The sequence below is a fragment of the Perognathus longimembris genome, chromosome 3 (genome assembly GCF_023159225.1).
Source record: "Perognathus longimembris pacificus isolate PPM17 chromosome 3, ASM2315922v1, whole genome shotgun sequence".
Taxonomy (NCBI): domain Eukaryota; kingdom Metazoa; phylum Chordata; class Mammalia; order Rodentia; family Heteromyidae; genus Perognathus; species Perognathus longimembris.
Genome location: NC_063163.1, coordinates 10,698,713 through 10,719,343, shown reverse-complemented (window position 1 = coordinate 10,719,343; position 20,631 = coordinate 10,698,713). Strand labels below are relative to the sequence as shown.

The 20,631-nt window shown below is 45.5% G+C and overlaps 1 protein-coding gene across 1 annotated transcript in view; it reads right to left on the bottom strand.

Annotated features, from left to right (window-relative positions):
- Abcc4 (ATP binding cassette subfamily C member 4) overlaps positions 1 to 20,631 on the bottom strand; it is a 203,452-nt gene that overhangs the window by 136,620 nt on the left and 46,201 nt on the right. The window contains exons 4-6 of the mRNA XM_048341177.1: positions 20,287 to 20,511; positions 2,400 to 2,489; positions 559 to 722 (exon numbers count right to left, since the gene is read on the bottom strand). Coding sequence (XP_048197134.1) covers positions 559 to 722; positions 2,400 to 2,489; positions 20,287 to 20,511 — 479 coding nt within the window. The remainder of the gene's footprint in view (positions 1 to 558; positions 723 to 2,399; positions 2,490 to 20,286; positions 20,512 to 20,631) is intronic.

Here is a 20,631-nt window from a genome sequence, read left to right as displayed (position 1 = left end):
CCACATTCAGCTAAGAGTCTTATAGACTTTCCTGCCCAGGCTGGCTTTGAACCGTGAGCCTCTTGAGTAGCTGGGATGACAGATGTGAGCCACCAGTGCCTGGCTGCCCAACCCTGCCCTCGGGGAACTTACAATTGAACTGAACTAAACACAACACAAGTATACATGCATTTAAACAGCCCCATGGCAAGCACAGGAAAGGCCTATGTACTTCGAATTACGCCTCTGAAACATCTGATTTTATTTGTATTTAACATATGTCTCAGAAACTTCTACCTCAGTAACATCTGCTTACAGACCCCTTTGCTGACTAAGACCACAAATGCCTAAAAAGGCAGCTGCTGGCAACCAGCAAATCCTTCACCTTTCCCCTCTGAGACTGGCTTTTAGCTCATGGCCAGAGCCCCACTGGCTAAGCCTGAAGAGCCTGCCGCATATGCAAAGAAGAGATAATAAAAGGCATGTCTTGTCTCTCTGAACAAAAGCATCAGGCAGAGAACTGGCTTTAGCAACTACACTGGCTGGCTGTGTGTTTTGTCACACCAGCCTTTCTTGTACCTCAGAGATGAAAACAGTTTCCCAATGCAGCTTTGCAAAGGCAGCAGCACAATCAGCACCGCCATGCCGGCGAGACACGATATTCCTATCTCCATCCAGAGCAGGGCAGTCACCGCCACGGCCTGCAGCGGGCCGGCCCACAGGAAGTGCAAAAAGATGGTCACCTTGGAAGCAAAGGACAAGGCATTCTTGTCAGTATGTAGAAATAAAACCAGGAAACGCAGAAAGAAGGGCTTCCGCAGGACAGAGGAGGAGTCAACAGAAAGGGTCAGAGCGGGTTTCAATCTGCTGAAGCAGAAACACCAGAGTCCACAACCACCACAGCCCGGGCACCCCAAAGTGGAGGCTCGGACCCTGCACACCGGGTCTCACTGCTGTGCCGGCCTAGACCTTGACCTTGTCTGTCTTACAGATGAGTTCGGCTCTTCTCAGAATGTTCTCTGCCACAAAATGGAGCCCTGCTTCACCAGGAGCTGGCAGCACCCTGAGAAAGGCTTTACCACAACACTTACCGTGGCCTTTGCGTGCTCCAGAGCTGAGCATGTGACCCAGAGGAGGGGCCTTAGTTTGTGTTCCAACAAATGAATAATGGAAAGAGTGGCCCCAGTGCAATGCAGATCCAACCAGCAGCTGGAACGTCAGTGTAATAAGATATGGAAGCTTGGTAGCTCACACCTGTAATCCTAGCATCTCAGGAGGCTGAGGTTTGAGGATTGAGGTTTAAAGCCAACCTGGGCAGGAAAGCCTGTAATACTCTTATCTTCAATTAACCACCAAAAAGACAGAAGTGGAGCTCTAACTTGAACAGTAGAGTGCCAGCCTTGGGTGGAAAGATAAGAGACACTGCCGAGGACCTGAGTGGCAAGCACAAACCCCCCTACACCGCCCCCCCCAAAAAAAACAGGCATGGTACAGTAAGAAAGAGTTGCTATTTACTAGTAATCATCCACTATCAAAGGATTTCTTTCTATATGGGAGGCGCTATATTGAGGAGTTTACTCTTTAGAAAAGGACAACCCAGGTGTCACAACATACCCATAATCCTAGTTCCTTGGGAGGCTAAGATGAAGGCCCCATCTCAAAAAATAAAAAGTGGGGCCTGTGGGACATGGCTGGTATCACGTGAACCATATGGTTCAACCAAGCCTGGGCAAAAAGTGAGACCCTGCTAGGAAAATCAACACAAAAGGAGCTCAAGGACTGGCTCAAAGTGGCAGAGCACCTGCCTAGAAAGTGCAAGGCTCTACACTCAGTCCTCCACACTACCAAAGGGGAAAAAAAGATAATTAGCCAATACCCCATCACCACACACTATGAGTTAGAAAGGAGCAGCAGAGGACTGTTTTGATATTCTACACAATATCACAAAAACAACACATCAGATCTGCAGAGTAAGCATACTACTACAGCTACACTACAGCCAGAAGTGCAACGTGAATTTAAAATATATATATGGCTGTCCTACATCCTCAAAAAAAAAAAAAAAAAACAATCAATGAAAAAGGGAGTAGTGGATGAGTACAGTCATAACACTTAATGTGTGTATGAGGAAAAGGAAGTGGAAAACTTGGTAAGGCTAGCAAGGGAAGGAATAAGAGGAGGGAGAATGATGGGAAGGTGACTCTGACCAAAGTGGTTGTATTGTACACAAACAGGCATTTTAAATTATAATCCCCTTCTACAACCATTGAAAGATTTTTTTTTTAAGTAAATAAAGATTGAAAAAAAAGAATCCTGGTCTGTATAGAACAACTTGGTATTGTGACAGATTAGCCTTATTGGGGGCGGGGGAGGGGGGAATGGAACATGTGTTGAAAAGGGAACTCTAGGGGGCAACCTACGTAATCAAATTTGTTCACATCATTGGACAGCAGATTGACGATCTGGCCCGTGGTTGTCTTCCCCATGGCTAGGTTACTAAGACGCAGTGCCTGAAAGAGAAGAATTGAGAGCTGCATTCAGACTGGAATGTATAACATCACACAGCAAAGCCCACATCTTACCAAGCCCCAAGGAGACTCGGGTCAGTGGCTCTGAGAATCAGCACCGGGAAGAAAAGGAGGGGGAAGATCCTCACCTCACTTCTCACTGACAGTGAGAATGGCCATGTACAAAAGGATGTCGGGGTATACCAAGGGACCGCCCACAGTAAGTGTGGGCCGAGCCAGATAGGATTGGGGAGCTTCCCAAGGGAACACAGTTACAGGACTGGGATTATACGTCTAGAGTCAATCATCAATTCTCTGCGAAGGCAGGCAAACATCCTGTAAATGAAAATGCACCCCCAAATACCTCACTCATAGGGTCCTAATGGGAGAGAAATGACAAGAAGTTACGACCAGGTAGAGGACCCCAGGAGGCCCAGGAGACACAGTGGCAGCCCAGGACAGTCCCACCCAGCCCTCTATCTGCAGAGACAGGATGAGACATGGGCACAAATACCCATAATTCACTGTGAAGGGGACAGGCGGCGCAGAGGCCTGGATACCCAGGGGAGGAGGGACCTTGGATGTCGGAGATAGGAAACGTACTGTGGCTGGCAGGAGCAGCTCCAAGAAGCATCAAGAAGGGACAAACGTGGAGGCAGCTGAGTTAAGAAGACCCAAAGCCTGGCTCGTACGGAGGCTTATAGGAAGCAGCTAGTGGCCTCGAGCTAGCGGATCTGTACGTGGGTATTTTCTGCTTTGTTGAAAAGTTAAACTATGGGAGTGATTGGCCAGGAGATTCCTGGAAAAAAGAGGGGTTGGGCCACGGAGTCCAGGCAGGCAATAACAAGCCTGTCATGAGGTTGAGGGAACAGAAGACATGCAAACCTAAGCAAATCCAGCACCAAGTCAATAGGAAGATGGAGCGTATATGAATATGGGCTACAGAAAAGAAACAACTTACTGTGCCCGAGTCACTGGAAGCGGTGAGGAAATATGTGTCAAGCCAATGTGACATACCAACACGTCCATCTTGAATCACTGGTGTGTGCTGCTGTGTCACCCTGGCTTGACACATATTTGCAATGCAATTTTCAAAGGAGGAGATACCCCATATCTAATTTTAATAGGTAAAACAAGGCCCAACAACATACGCCAGCACACATCAAACTCTGAGTCTGTAACTGATGAGAGAGGGATGGAAGGTAGGGGGGTGAGCTACCCCCCCAGAACACCTGGACCCAGCCTGAGATATCCTCAGACAGTCATCACTGCCGACAGTGAGTTAAGAGTAGGAAGGCAATGATGGCGATCTACAGAAAGACAACATCCGGGTGGCTCACTGGGCAGCCAGTCCACAGGGAGTCTGCAAGGCGAGACTCAGTAAGGCCAGACTCAGGAAGCTCAGACACATGGGTTTACAGCAGAACTACTTGAAGTTAATGAAAACTCTTTGTGTTGATAGAAAAATCAGCTGTACTCCAGATAGGATCAGAAAAACAAAAGAGTAATGTCCTTTTAATATGGCTAATGAGGAAGGCAAAGTCCCAGACTTCTGTTCCTAACCACAAGAGAACAGACAGAATAGTTGCCGCTTGCTGCCCTCTCCTGTACAACTGTCAAAACGGGACACCCCACGGGAAGCAGCTGTTCCCCAGCACCAACCGCAGGCAATGGAGAACAGAGCCTTGAGGGAAGGAAATTCAGGGGTGGCCCATGACTGGCTGCTGCTGGGCCTGAGGGCTTTTTCTACCCAAGCAGAACTAGTTTCCCTGAGCAGAGGAAGAAGATACGGATGGCTGCTACAAGCAATAGAACAGCTGCCCTATAATGGAGAAGCAGAGGGAAAGGCAGAACTGATTCTGATCATATCAGTCTCAGAAACAAAACGCCACCCTGTTTGATTCACACTCCCTATAAGGTACCACTCATAACCTCCAACCTAGTAAATCATTATTATACATGGAAAAAAATAAAAAGAGAGAAGTGACCCATAATCAAAGCGGGAACGTCAACAGAAACAAATACTGTGACTGATCCTGGTTTGAGAATCGGTAAGGAAGAATTAGACAACAAATATTATAAAAATGAGCCTAAGAAAAATCAAGTTATAAGTGAATAGATAATTTCAGAGAGAAACACTGTGAAGAAAAAAAAGCAAGTGGAAATTATAGAGGGAAAAAGTACAATATGTGAAATGAAAAATGTATCCGTTAACTTCAATAACAGATTATATCCACTGATCCATTCCCAGAGCCCCAATCCCTATTTCCTTAGTTAGGGTGTGAAAAGCAAACCAAAGGTAAATGGAGCCGAGGCTGAAGAACAAAAAAGAAAGCATGAAAGTGAGCGGCAGAAGGGAAAACATGGTTAAAACAGAATTGCATTCATTACTTATTACTTGATTAAAGTAACTATAACCTCTCTGTATATCAATTCTACAATAACAACATAAAAAAAGAGGCATGAGACTTCTGTGGAAAAATATAAAGTAACGAATGGTATACATGGATTAGATTCTGAAAGAGAAAGGAGAGCATGGTGAGGGAAAACATTTATCAGAAATAAAAGCTGGGGAACCAAGTGTATGGTGCTTGCGTAAGCATGTACAAGCCTCCAGCATACACGCAGATGAACACACAGACAGGCAAAGGAGAATGACTGTAGTTCTCCTAAACTTGGAAGAAATGCTCATTCACATGTCCAACAATCTTAGTTAAAACCAAGATGAATAAAAAGAAACAATCTGTGCTGGGTTACATCATGAATAAAATTGTAAAAAAACAAAAATAATAGAGAAAGTCATTGCTTGGCGCTGGTGGCTCATACCTGTAATCCTTCCTACTTGAGAGGCTGACAATGGGTCGGTTACGGACACAGGGCAGTTCATAGTCAGCCTGGGCAAGAAAGTTCATGAGACTCCTTGCCTACCACAGGTGGAGAAGGCAGAGGCACAGGTGTGGACAGGAAGCAAGACCCTACCTCAAAAACAACCAGCCAAAAACAGGTCTGGAGCTGTGGCTCAGCAGTAAGAGTGTCTGGCTACCACCAAGAAAAAGGTAAGTGTTGAAAACAGCCTGAGAAAAGCAAGGTATCTAGGGGAATAGAAAAAAAAAAAAAAAGGTGAGCGTTGACTCATCAGAACTAAGGGACCAACTACAGAGCTGCCAGAAAACACAGGCGTCCACCACCCAAGAACCCCACTAATGTGACAGTGATGTGCTCAGATTCCTTTTATTTTTTTTTAGCTTCATCTTATTTTACAAATCTTTGTCTTGATATCAAAAGAAAGGAACAATGGGGCTGGGGATATGGCCTAGTGGTAATAGCGCTTGCCTCGTATACTTGAAGCCCTGGGTTCAATTCCCCAACACCACATATACAGAAAATGGCCAGAAGGGGCGCTGTGGCTCAAGTGGCAGAGTGCTAGCCTTGAGCAAAGAGAAGCCAGGGACAGTGCTCAGGCCCTGAGTCCAAGGCCCTGTATTGGCAAAAAGAAAAAAAAAGAAAAAAAAAAGGAACAATGGCAAAAAATAAGAAGGGAAATAAATTGTTTCTAGTAACAGTAAAGAGGTAAATTATAATATGAGTATGATGGTTTATCCGCGTGGCTATCAGCTATACTTCCTATCAGCTCTCTGAATATTATGGAATGCAGACGGGAGAACATGCAAATTAACAACGTGTTTACAAGCCAGGCATTGGAGGCTAATGCCTCAAATTCCAGCGACTGAAGTGGCTTAGAACTAACTGGAGGATTATAGTTCAAAGCAAGCTTGCATGCTCAGATTCTTAAAGGGTGAACTGACCACTTCCTAAACAAATGACTAAAGTGATATAAAGAATATTCCTCAAACCAGAGAGAAATGACATAGGATAAAAAGCTGGATACACAGAAAAAACAAAATGGCAAGTATGTGGGTAAATATGAAAGACTGTATTATTCCTCCAAATTTCTTTGAAAGGCAACAGATTGCTTGAAGGAATAGTGGGAGATGGATAGAGACATATAAAATATAACAGCACAGAAGAAAGGAAAAGGAAGGTGGATATGACAGCACGCCTGTACTCCAGCTACTTGGAAGATCTGAGGAGGAAGGTCAGAGAGCCCAAAGGTCCAGACTCAGTCTGGGCAAAACATAACAGAATCCAGTCTCTTCACACCAAGGTTAGAGAAATGCAATAGAGTTTTACTGTTGTATTCTACCACCAAAAAGTAAATGGAAACACTGCAGCAACAGAAATACTAAGACCATTTTAAAGTCTCAGGCTACAGAAAAATAGAAACAGAGATATTACTAAAAAAGACAATTAAAAATCTAAATGGACCAGGTACTGGTGGCTCAGGCCTGTAATCCTAGCTACTCAGGAGGCCGAGAGATGAGGATCAAGGTTCAAAGCCAGCTCAAGCACAAGCAGAAAGGATCCTGAGACTCTTCTCTCTAATTAACCACCAAAAAGCCAGAAGTGGAGCTATGGCTCCAATAGCAAAATGTTAGCCTGGAGCAAGGAAGTTCAGGAATAGTGCCCAAACCCTGAATTGAGGTCCCAGGACCAGACAGACCAAAAAAACAGAGAAAAGAATATGATAATGGAGTTACAAAATACATTTATGGAATCAAGATGGAAACAAGAAAGGAGAAAAAAATGAGAAAATGAATAGCAGGTAGAACAGCATAAAGCTAACCACATTCACAGTACATGTAAATAGACCAATAATTCCAGGAGCCAAGTGTGTTGGCTCATGTCTATAATCCCAGGAGGATCAAACTTCAAGGCTAACCCAGGAAAAAAAGGCTGGGGAGATCCTATCTCAAAGAACAAGCTGAGCAGAGTAGGTGGCACATGCCTGTAATCCCAGCTATGTGAGAGCAGAGGAAGAAGGGTCATGGTCTGAACATGGGATAAAGATGTACTTGGCAAAAAGTATACTACCTTACCCAAAAAGTAACTAAAGCAAACAGGACTTGGGGTGTGGGGCTCAAGGGATACAGCAGTTGTCTAGCCAGTGGGAGACCCTGAATACTGTTGTCGTCCCTCCCCCCCCCAAAAAAAATCCAAGCAAATGACACTCACACTGAAACATATGCAGAATACAAGAGATGCACTTTAAGTACAATGACAAGTTAGAAGTCAAAGCATAGGAAAGACACACAGCACCTGAAGCCAGGGTAGCTGCTATCGTTTCTACAATGGAGACTGTAGGGTGAAGACCAACTACCAGAGATAGAGGACATTTCATAGTGAAAATGACAAGGGAGTCAACTCATCACTCTTACCCAGGGACCTAATCATAGAGACGTGTGTGTGTGAGTGTGTGTGTGTATATATATATATGTATATATACACATACATATATATATATATCTGAAAACAGAGCTGAAGGGGAAATGCAGCCAACTTCACAAAGATATATTCCAATATTTCTCTCTTAGTAACTGATGTAAGTAAACAAAAAAGATAAGTGCACAGAAGAGTTAAACAAGATTAGTAACCAAATTAAACTGACCTTTATAGAACCCACACCCAACAATGGAAGAACAGTGTTTCAAGGACACAAGGAAACTTGAGCACATGGACCGTCTGCTAAGACAGAACACAAGTCTGCATACATTCTGCACACAGACATGCTCCGATGACAACTGAATTAAACTGGAAACTCGCAAGAGCTCTGCAAGCCCAAACATTTGGAAGTCAACAACGTATCTTTAATTACCAGCTAAAAAGACATTTGGAGGGACACTAGTACTATTTTTTAATAGATGACAAGTTTAAAATATCCTATATCCTGATGGGTGGGACACATGTAAAATAAGTCTTTTGAAGGAAAATCTGGCTTTCAATATTCCATACTAAAAAGGAAGGAAAGTATCCCCATGAGAGAGGATCTGCCCAGGGCCTTTTGGATATTCCTAAGATCATTCAAGAGCACTTCAGGACTATCAGCCCAGCTTGTGGGCAGCCCACAAGCAGCATGCACGCACAACTGTCCTTCAGATACCAAATGATTTCCTTTTATACCAACTGGACTCCTTTTCCTTGAGAAAAAGCAAAGTAATTTCCCCCACAAGAACAATACAAGGCAAGTAGAACAGACTGAGGTTAATACTTGCACCACCTATGCTAGATCAACAATGAAGGTCCTTAATAAATCAGGATCACCTAAAAATCGAGAATTAGGAGAGCTAACAACTTAAAATAACAAGTGCAGGAAGTTCACAATACCACCACAAATGGCTGGAAGTCCTCAAAGTAACCAGTACTAAATGCCATGCAAATTAAAATAACAAAGCAGTATTATTTAATTGGTGAATTATTTAATTGGTGAAACCAATGAAAATCTTAAAATATTTTAAATATATTTTTAAATGCTTATTTTAAAATACGTATTTTAAATCTCTAACACACACACACACACACACACACACACACACACACACACACCACGCGAATCACTGTAAAAAGGCTCAGAAAACACCTACAGGACTTTTGGTGGGTGCTTGTGACTACTTCCTGGTTCGTGGCTGGCCAGTAACTCAGCATCCAGGTACCCGGCCATGACTATGGTGGGGAAGTATGATGAGTATGCCTAGCTCGCTGAAGCAGAAAATTGCCTGTATTTTTCCAATATTGTTGGCCAGAGCTGCTTAGTAATGCTGCCATGCCTGCTCCAAGACTGAATAATCTAAGGACATTCCCGGCTGCTTGAGGGGGAGGTCAAGGAATGGCCTCAAATCCTCCCTCCCCGAGGATACGAGGGGGACTGGCCCACAGGGAGAGACTCCATGAACCCTCCGTGCTTCCACACAAGGAAAGAGAACCCAGGAAACGAAAAACAAAGTAAACACAAAAGCAGCCCCTTGCCACTCTCCATAATCGCACAGTTCTGCTGCCTTAGCAAGGTGTGTGGTGTGTTGGGGCGGGGGGGGGGGGGGGGGGGTGGGCGGGTGCCGTCTTTTGTTTTGCTCTGTTGGGCTTTGCCTGACTTTCCATGGCTGGCCCACAAGCGGGCAGACCTGTCCAGAAAGGAGGATGTGGCATTGGCCTCTGCAAGGTACTCGCAGCTTTCTTCCCAGTCCCCCCCCTCCCCCCCCCCCGCAACGTTTCCATAACCTCACAGTCACAGGGTGACAAAAAACATGAGACAGGCCTGTCTGGCCCTGGGCCACAATGAGGACCTCAAGAATCGTTCCATGTGTGGGGAGGAACCTGCAACAGACGGTTGAGATCAGGCTGGGAATCCGGCACTGGCCGCTTCTGGACATCCAACAGAGCTGAACTGATCCGGAGGCCTCTCTCCACATCCCCCCCACCTCACCCCTCAGAGAGCCAGAGAAGAGGCTGCTTCTCAGCAGCTCTTGAGGCCCGCCTCTCCCAGGCCCCCTGCACAGCAGAGCAGGTCCCAGCAACCTGGCCTTGCTGGGAAACGCTGGAGTTCTCAACCGTTTGCTGGTGACAGAGCTAGAAACAAACTCTACTCTCACAAGCCCCAGAATGTCCCTAATTCTTGGGCTCATTTTAAAAGACCTAAGTACAGAAGGAGCGCAGATGCTTTGTAAGGATTATTACAATTGAACTATCCTTATCTACTACTACCCATGAGGAAAAACAGGACCCGAAATTTGATGGTAGTCCATTCCAACGAGGGTCATACCCTCATGCAGTGACTGAAGGACTCCCAGCCGCCTACCCTTCTGTCCTCAGTTTCTTTGAAAGAGAAGCTGCATCTGACTGGTTTACCAGCCAAGAGAGAGAACAGAGCTGCGTGAGATTTAACAGTGGTGGTAAAGCTTACAAACCAAAGAACACATAGAGACCAGAAGAAAAGAGAAAAGGTAGCCTTGGGGACAGAATAAATGAAATGCATTTCTTAGACAAGGGTAAAGAACCAAAATTCTATCATCTCTGCTTTGTTTCTCAAAGAAAAACATAAAAATACCAACAAGCCAGGCTCATGAATGTCTGTCCTCCTAACTATGTGGGAGTCTAAAATTGGGAGATTACAGTTCCAGGACAGACCAGGCAGAAACGTCAGCAAGACTCCATCTCAATGTAAAAAGCTGCTACACCAACAAGCTAAAATGGGAGGATTACAGTACAAGTGTGTGTCTAAGCAAGAAGAGAAATCCTATCTCAAAAATAAATAAATAATAAAAAAAGAGACAGCCGAAGGCATGAATCAGTAGTAAACCACATGCTTAGCAAAATCTGAGGCCCTGAGTTCAAATTCCAACATACCTGTCTCCCCACAAAATATGCAAATAAAAATATTCCTGGTGTATCTTCTCAAAACTAGCATATTTTGTCATACGCGTTTTGCCATGAAGCCGGTGCTATGTTTTCTTTAACAGCTATATTCATAATTAATTTGCCTACAGAGTTTTAACTATTATTCTTAGCATGCGTCTCTCTTTTCAAGACAAAAAAATAACTGGGCAGGGAGCAATATGTCATATTAAGACAACACAGCACAACATCTGACTGAGAATTAGTCAACATAAGAATCTTTTACCAAGGCAATTTTCCCCATGTTGTATAATTATCAAAGTATTGAATGTGAACAGGTCAGCTGTTCTGCAGCTGAAATCATTCATGAAATCATTGCCCTTATTCATTTCCTCATTTTCCTAATATCATCTTTGAGGCGTTAAGAAAATGAGAAGAAGGGGAGCTCTGGTGGCTCACACCTGTAATCCTAGCTACCCGGGAAGCTGAGATCTGAGGATGGCCAAGCTCGGCAGAAAAGTCCCCAAGACTCTTCTTATCTCCAACTTACCACTAAAAAGCTGGGAGTCGAGCTGTGGTTCAACTGGGACAGCACTATCCTTGATTGAAAAAGCTAAGAGACAGCACAGAGGCCTTGAGTTCAAGCCCTGGTACAAGCACTTGCATATACCACACACACACACACACACACACACACACAATGAAAAGAACTGTGAGTAGACAAATCACTGCAATATATTCTCTGCACCTAAGGATTTATTTACAGATACACCTTTTCAATTTTATTCCTTTACTGTCAAAGTGACGTACAGAGGGGTTACAGTTTCATCCATAAGGCAGTGCGTACATTTCGTATCCAACTTGTTACCTCCTCCCTCATTTCCCTCCCCACCATGAGTTGTACAGTTGGTTTACAGCATATAGTTTTGTAAGCTCTGCTGTTGTGTTGGTTTGTCTTTTATCCTTTGTCTCTCCACTTTGATATTCCCCTTCCCTCCCCTAGTTCCAATGCCTGCCCGTATATACAAGCAAACCAACTGTACTCTGCCACGCTTCCTCCAGACCCACCCTCCCCGGATCAGAATAGAAAGATGAGCTTATCAAAGAGCAGCGGTGGGCCAACAGCTGTGACCCAGGAGAAATGGGCCCAGATCCTTTGGCTAATGGGTCCCCAAGGGAGTAGAAAGAAGAGAACTTCAAAACAGCCGAGTCAGGTCCTCGCTGAGATGGGGGGAGCCGACAGGAAGGGGGGAACCTTTCAAACTCACCTTGTCCTCAACTAGGAACTTGGGGTGTGCATTTCTTCATAGCTGGGGACATGGGGAGAGTGGGGTGCGCTCAGCGGACACTGAGTAAACATACGATCTCAAATGATCCAGAAACTAAAGGGACCCGAGAGCACGACATGAAAGACAGAGCAAACATCCTCCAGCTGCTGAACGCCCCATTCACAACCCTCAGCCTCACCAAGCTAGAAAACAGAAGGCGGTGGCTGGGAGGGGGGGAGGGGAGGAAAGTCTTCAATGGCCATTTCTGCCGCCACCGAAAAACAGTTCCGGGATGGATGGTGCTGATGTAACTGATGCCTCAAACAACCTAAATGGTAAATAGGATGCAATCTGCGGGTTTTAAATTCTTTAATGGACGTTTTGGTTATCAAACAAACAAATTACCTTTGAAGACTAGAAAGGAAATAAACTCTAAGCCTAGAGAAATCCCTTTCAAAGAATATAATCAGGAGAAAAAAAAACTATTTTTTTTTCAGATTAGCAAAAAAGCTTTAAAAATCAAAGTAAAGATGATAGAAATTTCAGATTTCGGCCTTTGCCCCAGAAAAAAAAAAAAAAAGAAAGAAAGAAATGCAGAGATTTGAAGCTGGCCTTTCCCATTCCCATTCCCAGGAGGCCATCTGCCCCACCCCCACAAAGCCCCCCCACCTGCCTCCTTCACTGCCCCCTAAGCCAGCACACCCCAAAGGTTCCTTAGAGCACGAGCAAATGACGCTGATTTCCGGGTCTTTTCCAAGGCAATTCTAGCAGAGGCGCTTGGGGTTTTGCTAAGCACACACACACGTGACTCCTGGAGCTGAACCCCAGAGCTTTCTCCTGATCCAGCCTTCTCCCCCACCCTTCCCTCACCTGCTCAGCACTGATGTCAGACAGGCCCTCCCTCCAGTTCAGGTGGCCACGCCCTGCGCTGTGCTCACACTCCTAGCTGCTAAACCTGGGGCGAGTGGGCTGCTCTGAGCAGTACACCAGAGGGGGGCAGCTGGCACTTCCCACACTACCAAAAACCACCCAGGAGAGGGACAATCCTGAGGCAGGTGCTTGCAGGCACCGGAAAATAAGCAGTGGGTAAGACAAACCCTGAGAGGAGGCGACCCTGGCCTTCAGTATCCTCCACTGCCCAGGCCAGCACCGGGTCACAAAGAACCATCCAGGCCCACGTGGATAAGGGTCATGGTCTAAACGTCAAATGTCTCTCACTGGCTCACGTATTAAATGTTTGCTGTTTGGGAAGGTTCTGGAAACTTTTTGGAGGTGGGACTTGATGCAGGGGGTCCTTGAAGGATCTGGTCCCTGACTCCTTGTCTCCTCCTTTGGCTCTTGCCACCCGGGGGGGAGGCTAATCCCCTTGTCACAGGGACAGTAAACCTGAGGTTTTATTGAAGGCTAAAATTAAGAAACCTTCCCCTAAAACAAACTTACTATAAACTTGTCCTAGGAAAATGAGAACCAAACAAATTCTCAACAACTTTGGGTCTTGGGGTGGGGGGGGGGGTGTCTTAAAACTCCAGTTCATATCAATCAGCAATATGACTAGGTACTTAAGGGAGTGCTGGCTATCTCATTTTGTTTATTTGTTCAACCTTTATTATTAGATCAGTTGCACCTGAATTAGAAGAAAATGAGACAATACTTTCTTGCAATGACCTACCTCCCCCCCGCCCCGCCCCGCCAACTCTCATTGGCTGGATGTTAAGAACTATTCATGAGAACTAAATGCTTGAGTAACTGACAGAATGAATGAGTGGTCTATAAGAGACTCCCAGTTTGCCTCCCAGATCTCCTCTCTCTTCAATCCCAAGATCACGGTCACCCCTGGCCCTGCATGAGGTAATCAATAGGTACATTCTTCAAAATCACTACCCAGCTCATTTCCCTCCTTCCTGGAAAAACTTCAAGGGTTATCTTCGGTTGAACACATGAGTCGGCCTTGCCTTTAGCTCATGATCAAGGTCCTCCACCACTTGGGTCTAATGTGCTTTTCTAAGCTGACCTCCCACACATCCACCAAGCACCCCATCCTTCCCTAAACCTTGAACCCCACCTGCTTGGCACCATCGAGCTCTCTCGCTGCCATCTGCCAAATCAGGTGTTGCCAAACCTTCTGTGACGGAGTGCCAACAACTAAGACAACAGAAACTAGCTAGCAGGATGCCAGCACCAGACCGACTCACCGAGTCATGAGCACATTCAAGTCTTTCTCACGTTACAAGAGAACCCAGCTGAGCTCAGAGCCATTCGCCAGAAGCAAGCAGCTAGAAAGAGGAAAAGTGGGCCTTGCAACTACAGAGCCTCAAACGAGTTTCCAATGCCCCTGTCCTAAATAATTCACTTCTGTATCAAGTTCTAAGTTGTTCTAAGGAGGGCTTATAAATACCACTATAAAGCAGCTAATTTTTATTCTCATTTTAAAGATCAGGAAACAGGCTCTGAGACATAAATGAGCTTCTCTAAGATTTTACCATTTAGCACAGGGCAGAGTCAGGCCTGAGACTTGCGTCTGCGTGCTCACCGCGTCCAGCTACATCTCCAGAGAGAGCTCTGTCCTGTCTGCTGGGCTACAGAGTCCTTCTCAGAAGATGGGGCGCGACTCAACACCTGAGCACAACTCCACACAGGATTCAGCCAGATTCTAAGACACTCGAGGCTGACCAGCAGCACTGGGATTTGTACTTGCAACTCCAAAAACTTTGTTCACTCCTGACAAGTTCAACATGTAACCCTCTGCTACCCCCCATGCACAAGGAAGTCTTGATCGTAAGTCATGTAAGACAGAAAAGCTGGGCACGTTGGCTCATACCTGTAATCCTAGCTACTTGGGAGGTACAGATCCGTTTAAGACCATCCAGGGCAATGATCAAGAACTCAACTCAACAAGCAAGGTGTGGTAATACACACAGCTATGAAAAAGGCAGAGAGAGGAAAGACATGGCAAAGAGCATAGGCTCTAGATCTTGGACTCTATCTGAAATAACGAAAGTAAAAAGGTAAATGAGGGTGTGGCTCAAGTGGTAGAGCTTTTTGTTATTTTGGGGTTTTTTGGTTTTTGTTTTTTTGGCCAGTCCTGGGGCTTGAACTCAGGGCCTGACCACTGTCCCTGGCTTCTTTCTGCTGAAGGCTAGCACTCTGCCTCTTGAGCCACAGCGCCACTTCCAGCCTTTTCTGCTTATGTGGTGCTGAGGAATCAAACTTCATGCATGCTAGGTGCACACTCAACTACTAAGCCACATTCCCCGCCCAAGTGGTAGAGCTTTTATGTAGTAACCAAAAAGCCCAGAGTTCAAATTCCAGTACCACTAGCAAAAAGGAGGAAGAGGAGGGAGAGTGACAGGAGAGGGAAGAGGGAAGGGAAGGAAAGGAAAAGAGAGGGAAGGGGAGGGGAGGGGAGGGGAGGGGAGGGGAGAAAGAGACTTACGTTGAACTTGAATGTGAGAGCTATTCCTATGACATGGAACTTACAACACACACACACACACACACACACACACACACACACACACATCTAAACCAATTAACTAGGAATGTCTGGGGGTAGAAAGTAGACATCAGTGTGGATCTGAAGATTTCCTCTGTGAATGCAATGTGTGTGCACAGCCCAGTTTGGGAGCAGAGCTGCAGTTTTTCCTTCCTGGCTGCAGGGCCCAGCAGGTAAAAGTTACCCCTGGCTGCTCCTATTTACACAGCAGGAACAGAGATTGCCTTTGAAAAAGGCAAACAGCTACTGACAAAGTTCTTCCAACTCCTGGCCACAAGCAAGGTGAGCTCCTTTTCACTCTTCCCTCTTCCCTGGCAAACCAGAATTTGCTCTTGATGGGATTAGTCGGCCCTAAGCAATTGGCCCGTGATGAGATTAACTTTCAAAAAGAAAATACCCAGATCTGGTTCATATCCCAAGTGAAATAGAAAAACATGGACATAAACAGTTAGAAGAAAAACCTTTTCGTGTACTACATTGGTAATACTGCTAAGTCATTCTAATTTTGTCAAACTGTTTTAAAAAAAAAAAAACCCACTGGAAGACAACACACAGAGTTTCCCATGCGTCCAAGAAAGATACTTTATTTCCAAAACTAGCACCATTTCATGTTGACAACCCTGAAAGGGCTCAGAAAGGAACCCAAACCATGGACCCACAGGCAAGATACCCACTGAACTCTATGAAAGTTCTGGCTTCAGGTCCCAGAAAGTTATAATTTCACATTGTCCAGCCTACATAGAAGGCAATGCAGAGTATTCATTTTCAGGCATTCAATTTTTTAAATTAACCTCTGTCTGGGAACTACAAACATGACATTGTACACAGCTCAGGTAATGCCAAGGCTTTCTACCAACAGCCTCTCCCCCAGTCTGCTGGGAAAGTCCCAGGATATGCATTCACATGCATCTATAACTATCAGGACATGCATTTATATGCATCTATAACTGTCAGGATATGCATTTATGTGCATCTATAACTACTCCGATATGCATTTTCCTAAGACAGATAGACAATACCTTGTGAGGAGAAGCTGAAACAGAGGACAATCCTGCTGCTGCAATCTTCCCTTGGAAGTAACTCTAGACCAGTGGTTTCATCAAGGATAAGAAATCTGGCCAAACTAGGTTCTGCAAGGACTCTGCTCCATATAAAGCTGCAGCAGAGATTCGTGCCAACCAGCTGAGGGACTGCTCTGGCTCCAACTGGGAGACTGAGCAAGCCAACCCATCAGCAAAATCCACTCCTCAGAAGCCAGTCCAGCGGGAAACCACCCCGGATCCAAGGTTAGGAAATCTACAACTCATTAGGCCAGTGAGGAAAACCCCACTGTGTATGTACAACACACAGCAGATGGCAAGATCCTGCCCAATGTGGAGCCTCGGCCCACCTGCTCTACATACACAGACTCCAGCACACAGCTTCAGCTCTTCACAGGCCCTCGCCAAGGTTGGCCCATGTCCATGAGTACCTGGGAGGAGGACCTCAGACCTTTTTAGTCCAGTCTCACCATGACCAAAGCCCCCATCCTCACCCAGTGCGTGCCGCCTCCCATGCTCAGGCCCAGAAAGGCACTCCTTGAAGCTGGACAAATCCCAGGCTAGGAATCTCAGCTAGGAAGGAACAGGAAGCAGATCACTGGAACTGCTGGGCAAGTGACAGCAACTCTGTTGAGACAACGGGACTCAGGATCCCCACGTACCATCTCCCAAAATGACAACAGCCAATGAGTTCTTCTTACACCTTGAGGAACTCATGTACTCACTGCCAACTGGGTTCACTGAAAAACCAGCCAGAGCCCCACAGTCCCTCGCTTTGGCAAAAAGTCTCTCACAAATGACCCAGAGAGCTGAGGAATTTCAACAAACCACCATACCACCTGACCAAATAAAAGGCTGACTTCATAAAAACTTCTCTTCAATCCAGGTGTGGCAGCACACCTCTGAAATCCCAGCACTCGGGACACTTGATGCAAGAAGATTACAAGCTTGAGGGGAGTTTAGGCTTTAGAGCAAGTACAGCAAGATCAGGACTCCAAAAAATGTATTTTTCCTTATCTAGTCCTCAAATTAACCAGAAAAATCACATTAATGAGATAGGAATGTAAACTGGAGCAACGGCTGAGGAAAATAGCATGGCACTACCTCATAAAGTGAAAATCAGAACTCCCTCACGATCCAACAACAATCCTACTTCCGCGTATGTGAGCAAAGCAAATGAATTCTGGGGCTCAAAAGACCCCTGTACAGCCATTGCCACCCACAGCCACAAAAGCCCAAAGATGCAGAAAACCCAAATATCCACCAGTAGTTGGCATGTCCACACAAGGGAATATGGGGCAGTTTCGAAGGAAATTCAATTGTAAGCCATGCTACAATATGGACAAACCTTAGAGACTGCTGCAAGAAGTAAGGCAGACACAAAAGGACCAACTTCCATGTAGCAACTACAGCATTCGAACTCACAGACAGGAAGTAGAATGGCAGTGGCTAAGGATGATGGGAAAGCAGGCCTACCGTTGATGGAGGCAAAAAGGCCATCTGGGAAAATGGAAAGCTCTGGAAATGGAGAGTGACAATGGTGGTGCAACAATGTTATACAAATAATGTCACACTGAGCCGTACACACACTTAAACAATAACACAGCCAGGTGCAATGGCTCAAGCCTATACTCTTAGCTAGTTTGCTGGCAGAGATTGTGGAACTGGCATGGGGAAAAAAACTGGGAGAATGCTTGAACAATGACTAGGTGTGGTAGCATACACCTGTTATCTCAGCAATGTGGCGAAGCACAAATAGAAAGACCACAGTCCAGGCCGATCCAGCAGTAAAGCAAGACCTTGCCTCAACAATAACCACTGCCCAAAGGGCTGGCAGAATGGCTAAATTGGTAGAGCATCTGCTTAGCAAGACCTGAAATCTAATCCAAATACCACACAAAAAATAAAATAACTAGGGGCTGGGAATGTGGCTTAGTGGTAGAGTACTTGCCTAGCATACGTGAAGCCCTGGGTTCCATTCCTCAGTACCACATAAGCAGAAAAAGCCCAAAGTGGCGCTGTGGCTCAAGTGGTAGAGTGCCAGCCTTGAACAAAAGAAGCTTAGGGATAGTGCCCAGGCCCAGTTCAAGCCCCAGGACTGACCAAAAAATAAAAATTCATGCTTTAAAAACAAAAAAGTAAAATAACTAATACTTGGTTACTGTGTTTACACATATTTTACTCTAATTTGTAAAAGTTAGTGATAGAAAGCCTCTGATAACGTTACCAAGGTTGTAAAGATAAGGAAATAGCAGGTCATTTTTATCTATGATTCATCCCATAAGGTTATTCAACACCACAAACTACAGAAAGAAGCTTAGCAGTCCCTCCATTTATAACACCCAACCCAATTTCTACCAGAACTAGGGATGGACAGCAGGCATGAGCAGGAACCTGCAACTTCGCAGCAGGGCCTCACAGGGCAAGCAGCCCTCCCAAGAGGAAGATGTGTCCTATTTCTTTATCTTGGCAAAGTTACAGATACAAGGCGGTCAAGAGCACATTTCCCACATTTCTAGACTTTCAGGTTAAGTCTATAGTTTGACCCATGCATTTTCTGACTTTATAGAGACGATTCTTCTTGGATAACCGAGCTGGCAAATTAATACCTTTGGGAGATGTTTACATCCAGGCAAGCAAATCTGCCAGGCTAGATCAGCTTTCCCTAAGGCTACTTCCAAAGCATTAGTGGAAAGAGGAAGAAAAACAGGTGAACAACAACTCACCTGTGTAAGAGCACCTCACACCTGACTCCAGGGAGTCCGGTGTCCACACGGTGTTAAGGAAACTTCCTATGCGTTTGGGCATCGAAGCAGGAGCTAGTAAGAGGCAAATCTAGCCAATCAATCTACAGAGAAACCTGAGTGCCCTTCATGGTAGAAGGGAGGGCCACTGGCTAATGATGGTAACCATGGTGATGATGGTGATTCAGAAGCCTTCTTGATTAGAACTGACACAGTTCCCATTTCCAGGACACAGATGAGGAAACTGTGGGATGGATAGAGCCCACCGTCGGTTCTAAGATGACAGGCCTCCAGGACTCACCACTCAAGCAGGACCTGGGGAGGGGACCTTGCATTTGGCCCCAAAAAAGGGCTCCTAAGAACAGAAGCTCCAGATAAATAAAAAAGCAAACCAGCAGCTATGTTAAACTGTTTGACTTTTATCTTTTTTTGGGGGGTGTGGGGGGCAGTCTTGGAGCTTGGATTCAGGGCCTAGCTTCTTTTTGCTCAAGGCTAGCACTCTGCCAACTTGAGCCAGAGCACCACTTCTGGCCATTTTCTACATATGTGGTGCTGGGGAACTGAACCCAGGGCTTCATGCCTATGAGCAGAGCACTCTTGCCACTAGGCCATATTCCCAGCCCTGACTTTTATCTTTCAATAGCGAGGTTAAAAAAACTAAAAAATTAGGTGCTAGGGGCTCATGCTTACAATCCTAGCTACTTCAGAGGCTGAGATCTGGGAGTGGCAGTTCAAAGCCAACTCAGGCAGGAAAAGTCCATGAGACTCTTATCTCCAATTAACCACCAGAAAGCCGGAAGTAGAGTTAAGGCTCAGATTGTCAGGGTGCTAGCAAAAAAAGCTCAGGGGCCACACACACACACACACACACACACACACACACACACACACACGAGTAATCTATATTTTTAAAAGGCTCGAGGCAAAGTAGCAAGTTTCTCTAGTGTAATTTGAGTGACTTTATTTACATCCACAGTTTTTCTCCCCTAAGGCTTCCGGTGGAGCACACGCGTTCCGCGGGTGGTCACTTACCTTCCGGTAAATCATATGGCACATGGCTACCCTTAGCCTCATCCCCGCACACTGGACGTGATAGAAGTAGAGGTGGTGCAGAATGGCCAGCAGCAACGTGCACACAGTCAGCACCCCGGCGTACCCATAAGCCACATGCAAAGCCACAGAATCGTCAGGATCATAGTCTTCAAAATAATTAATAACTTTCCCCAAAAATATAGGCTGGATGACTTTGGTGCCTTCCTAAAAGAAAAAAGGAAACACTTCCGTTAGAAATAGAACCCGTAGCAAGGCTTCTCAATCACAGATTTGCTTTTAGACACACTTTAAAAAAAAAGGGGGGGGGCTTTAAAAAGATAAAAC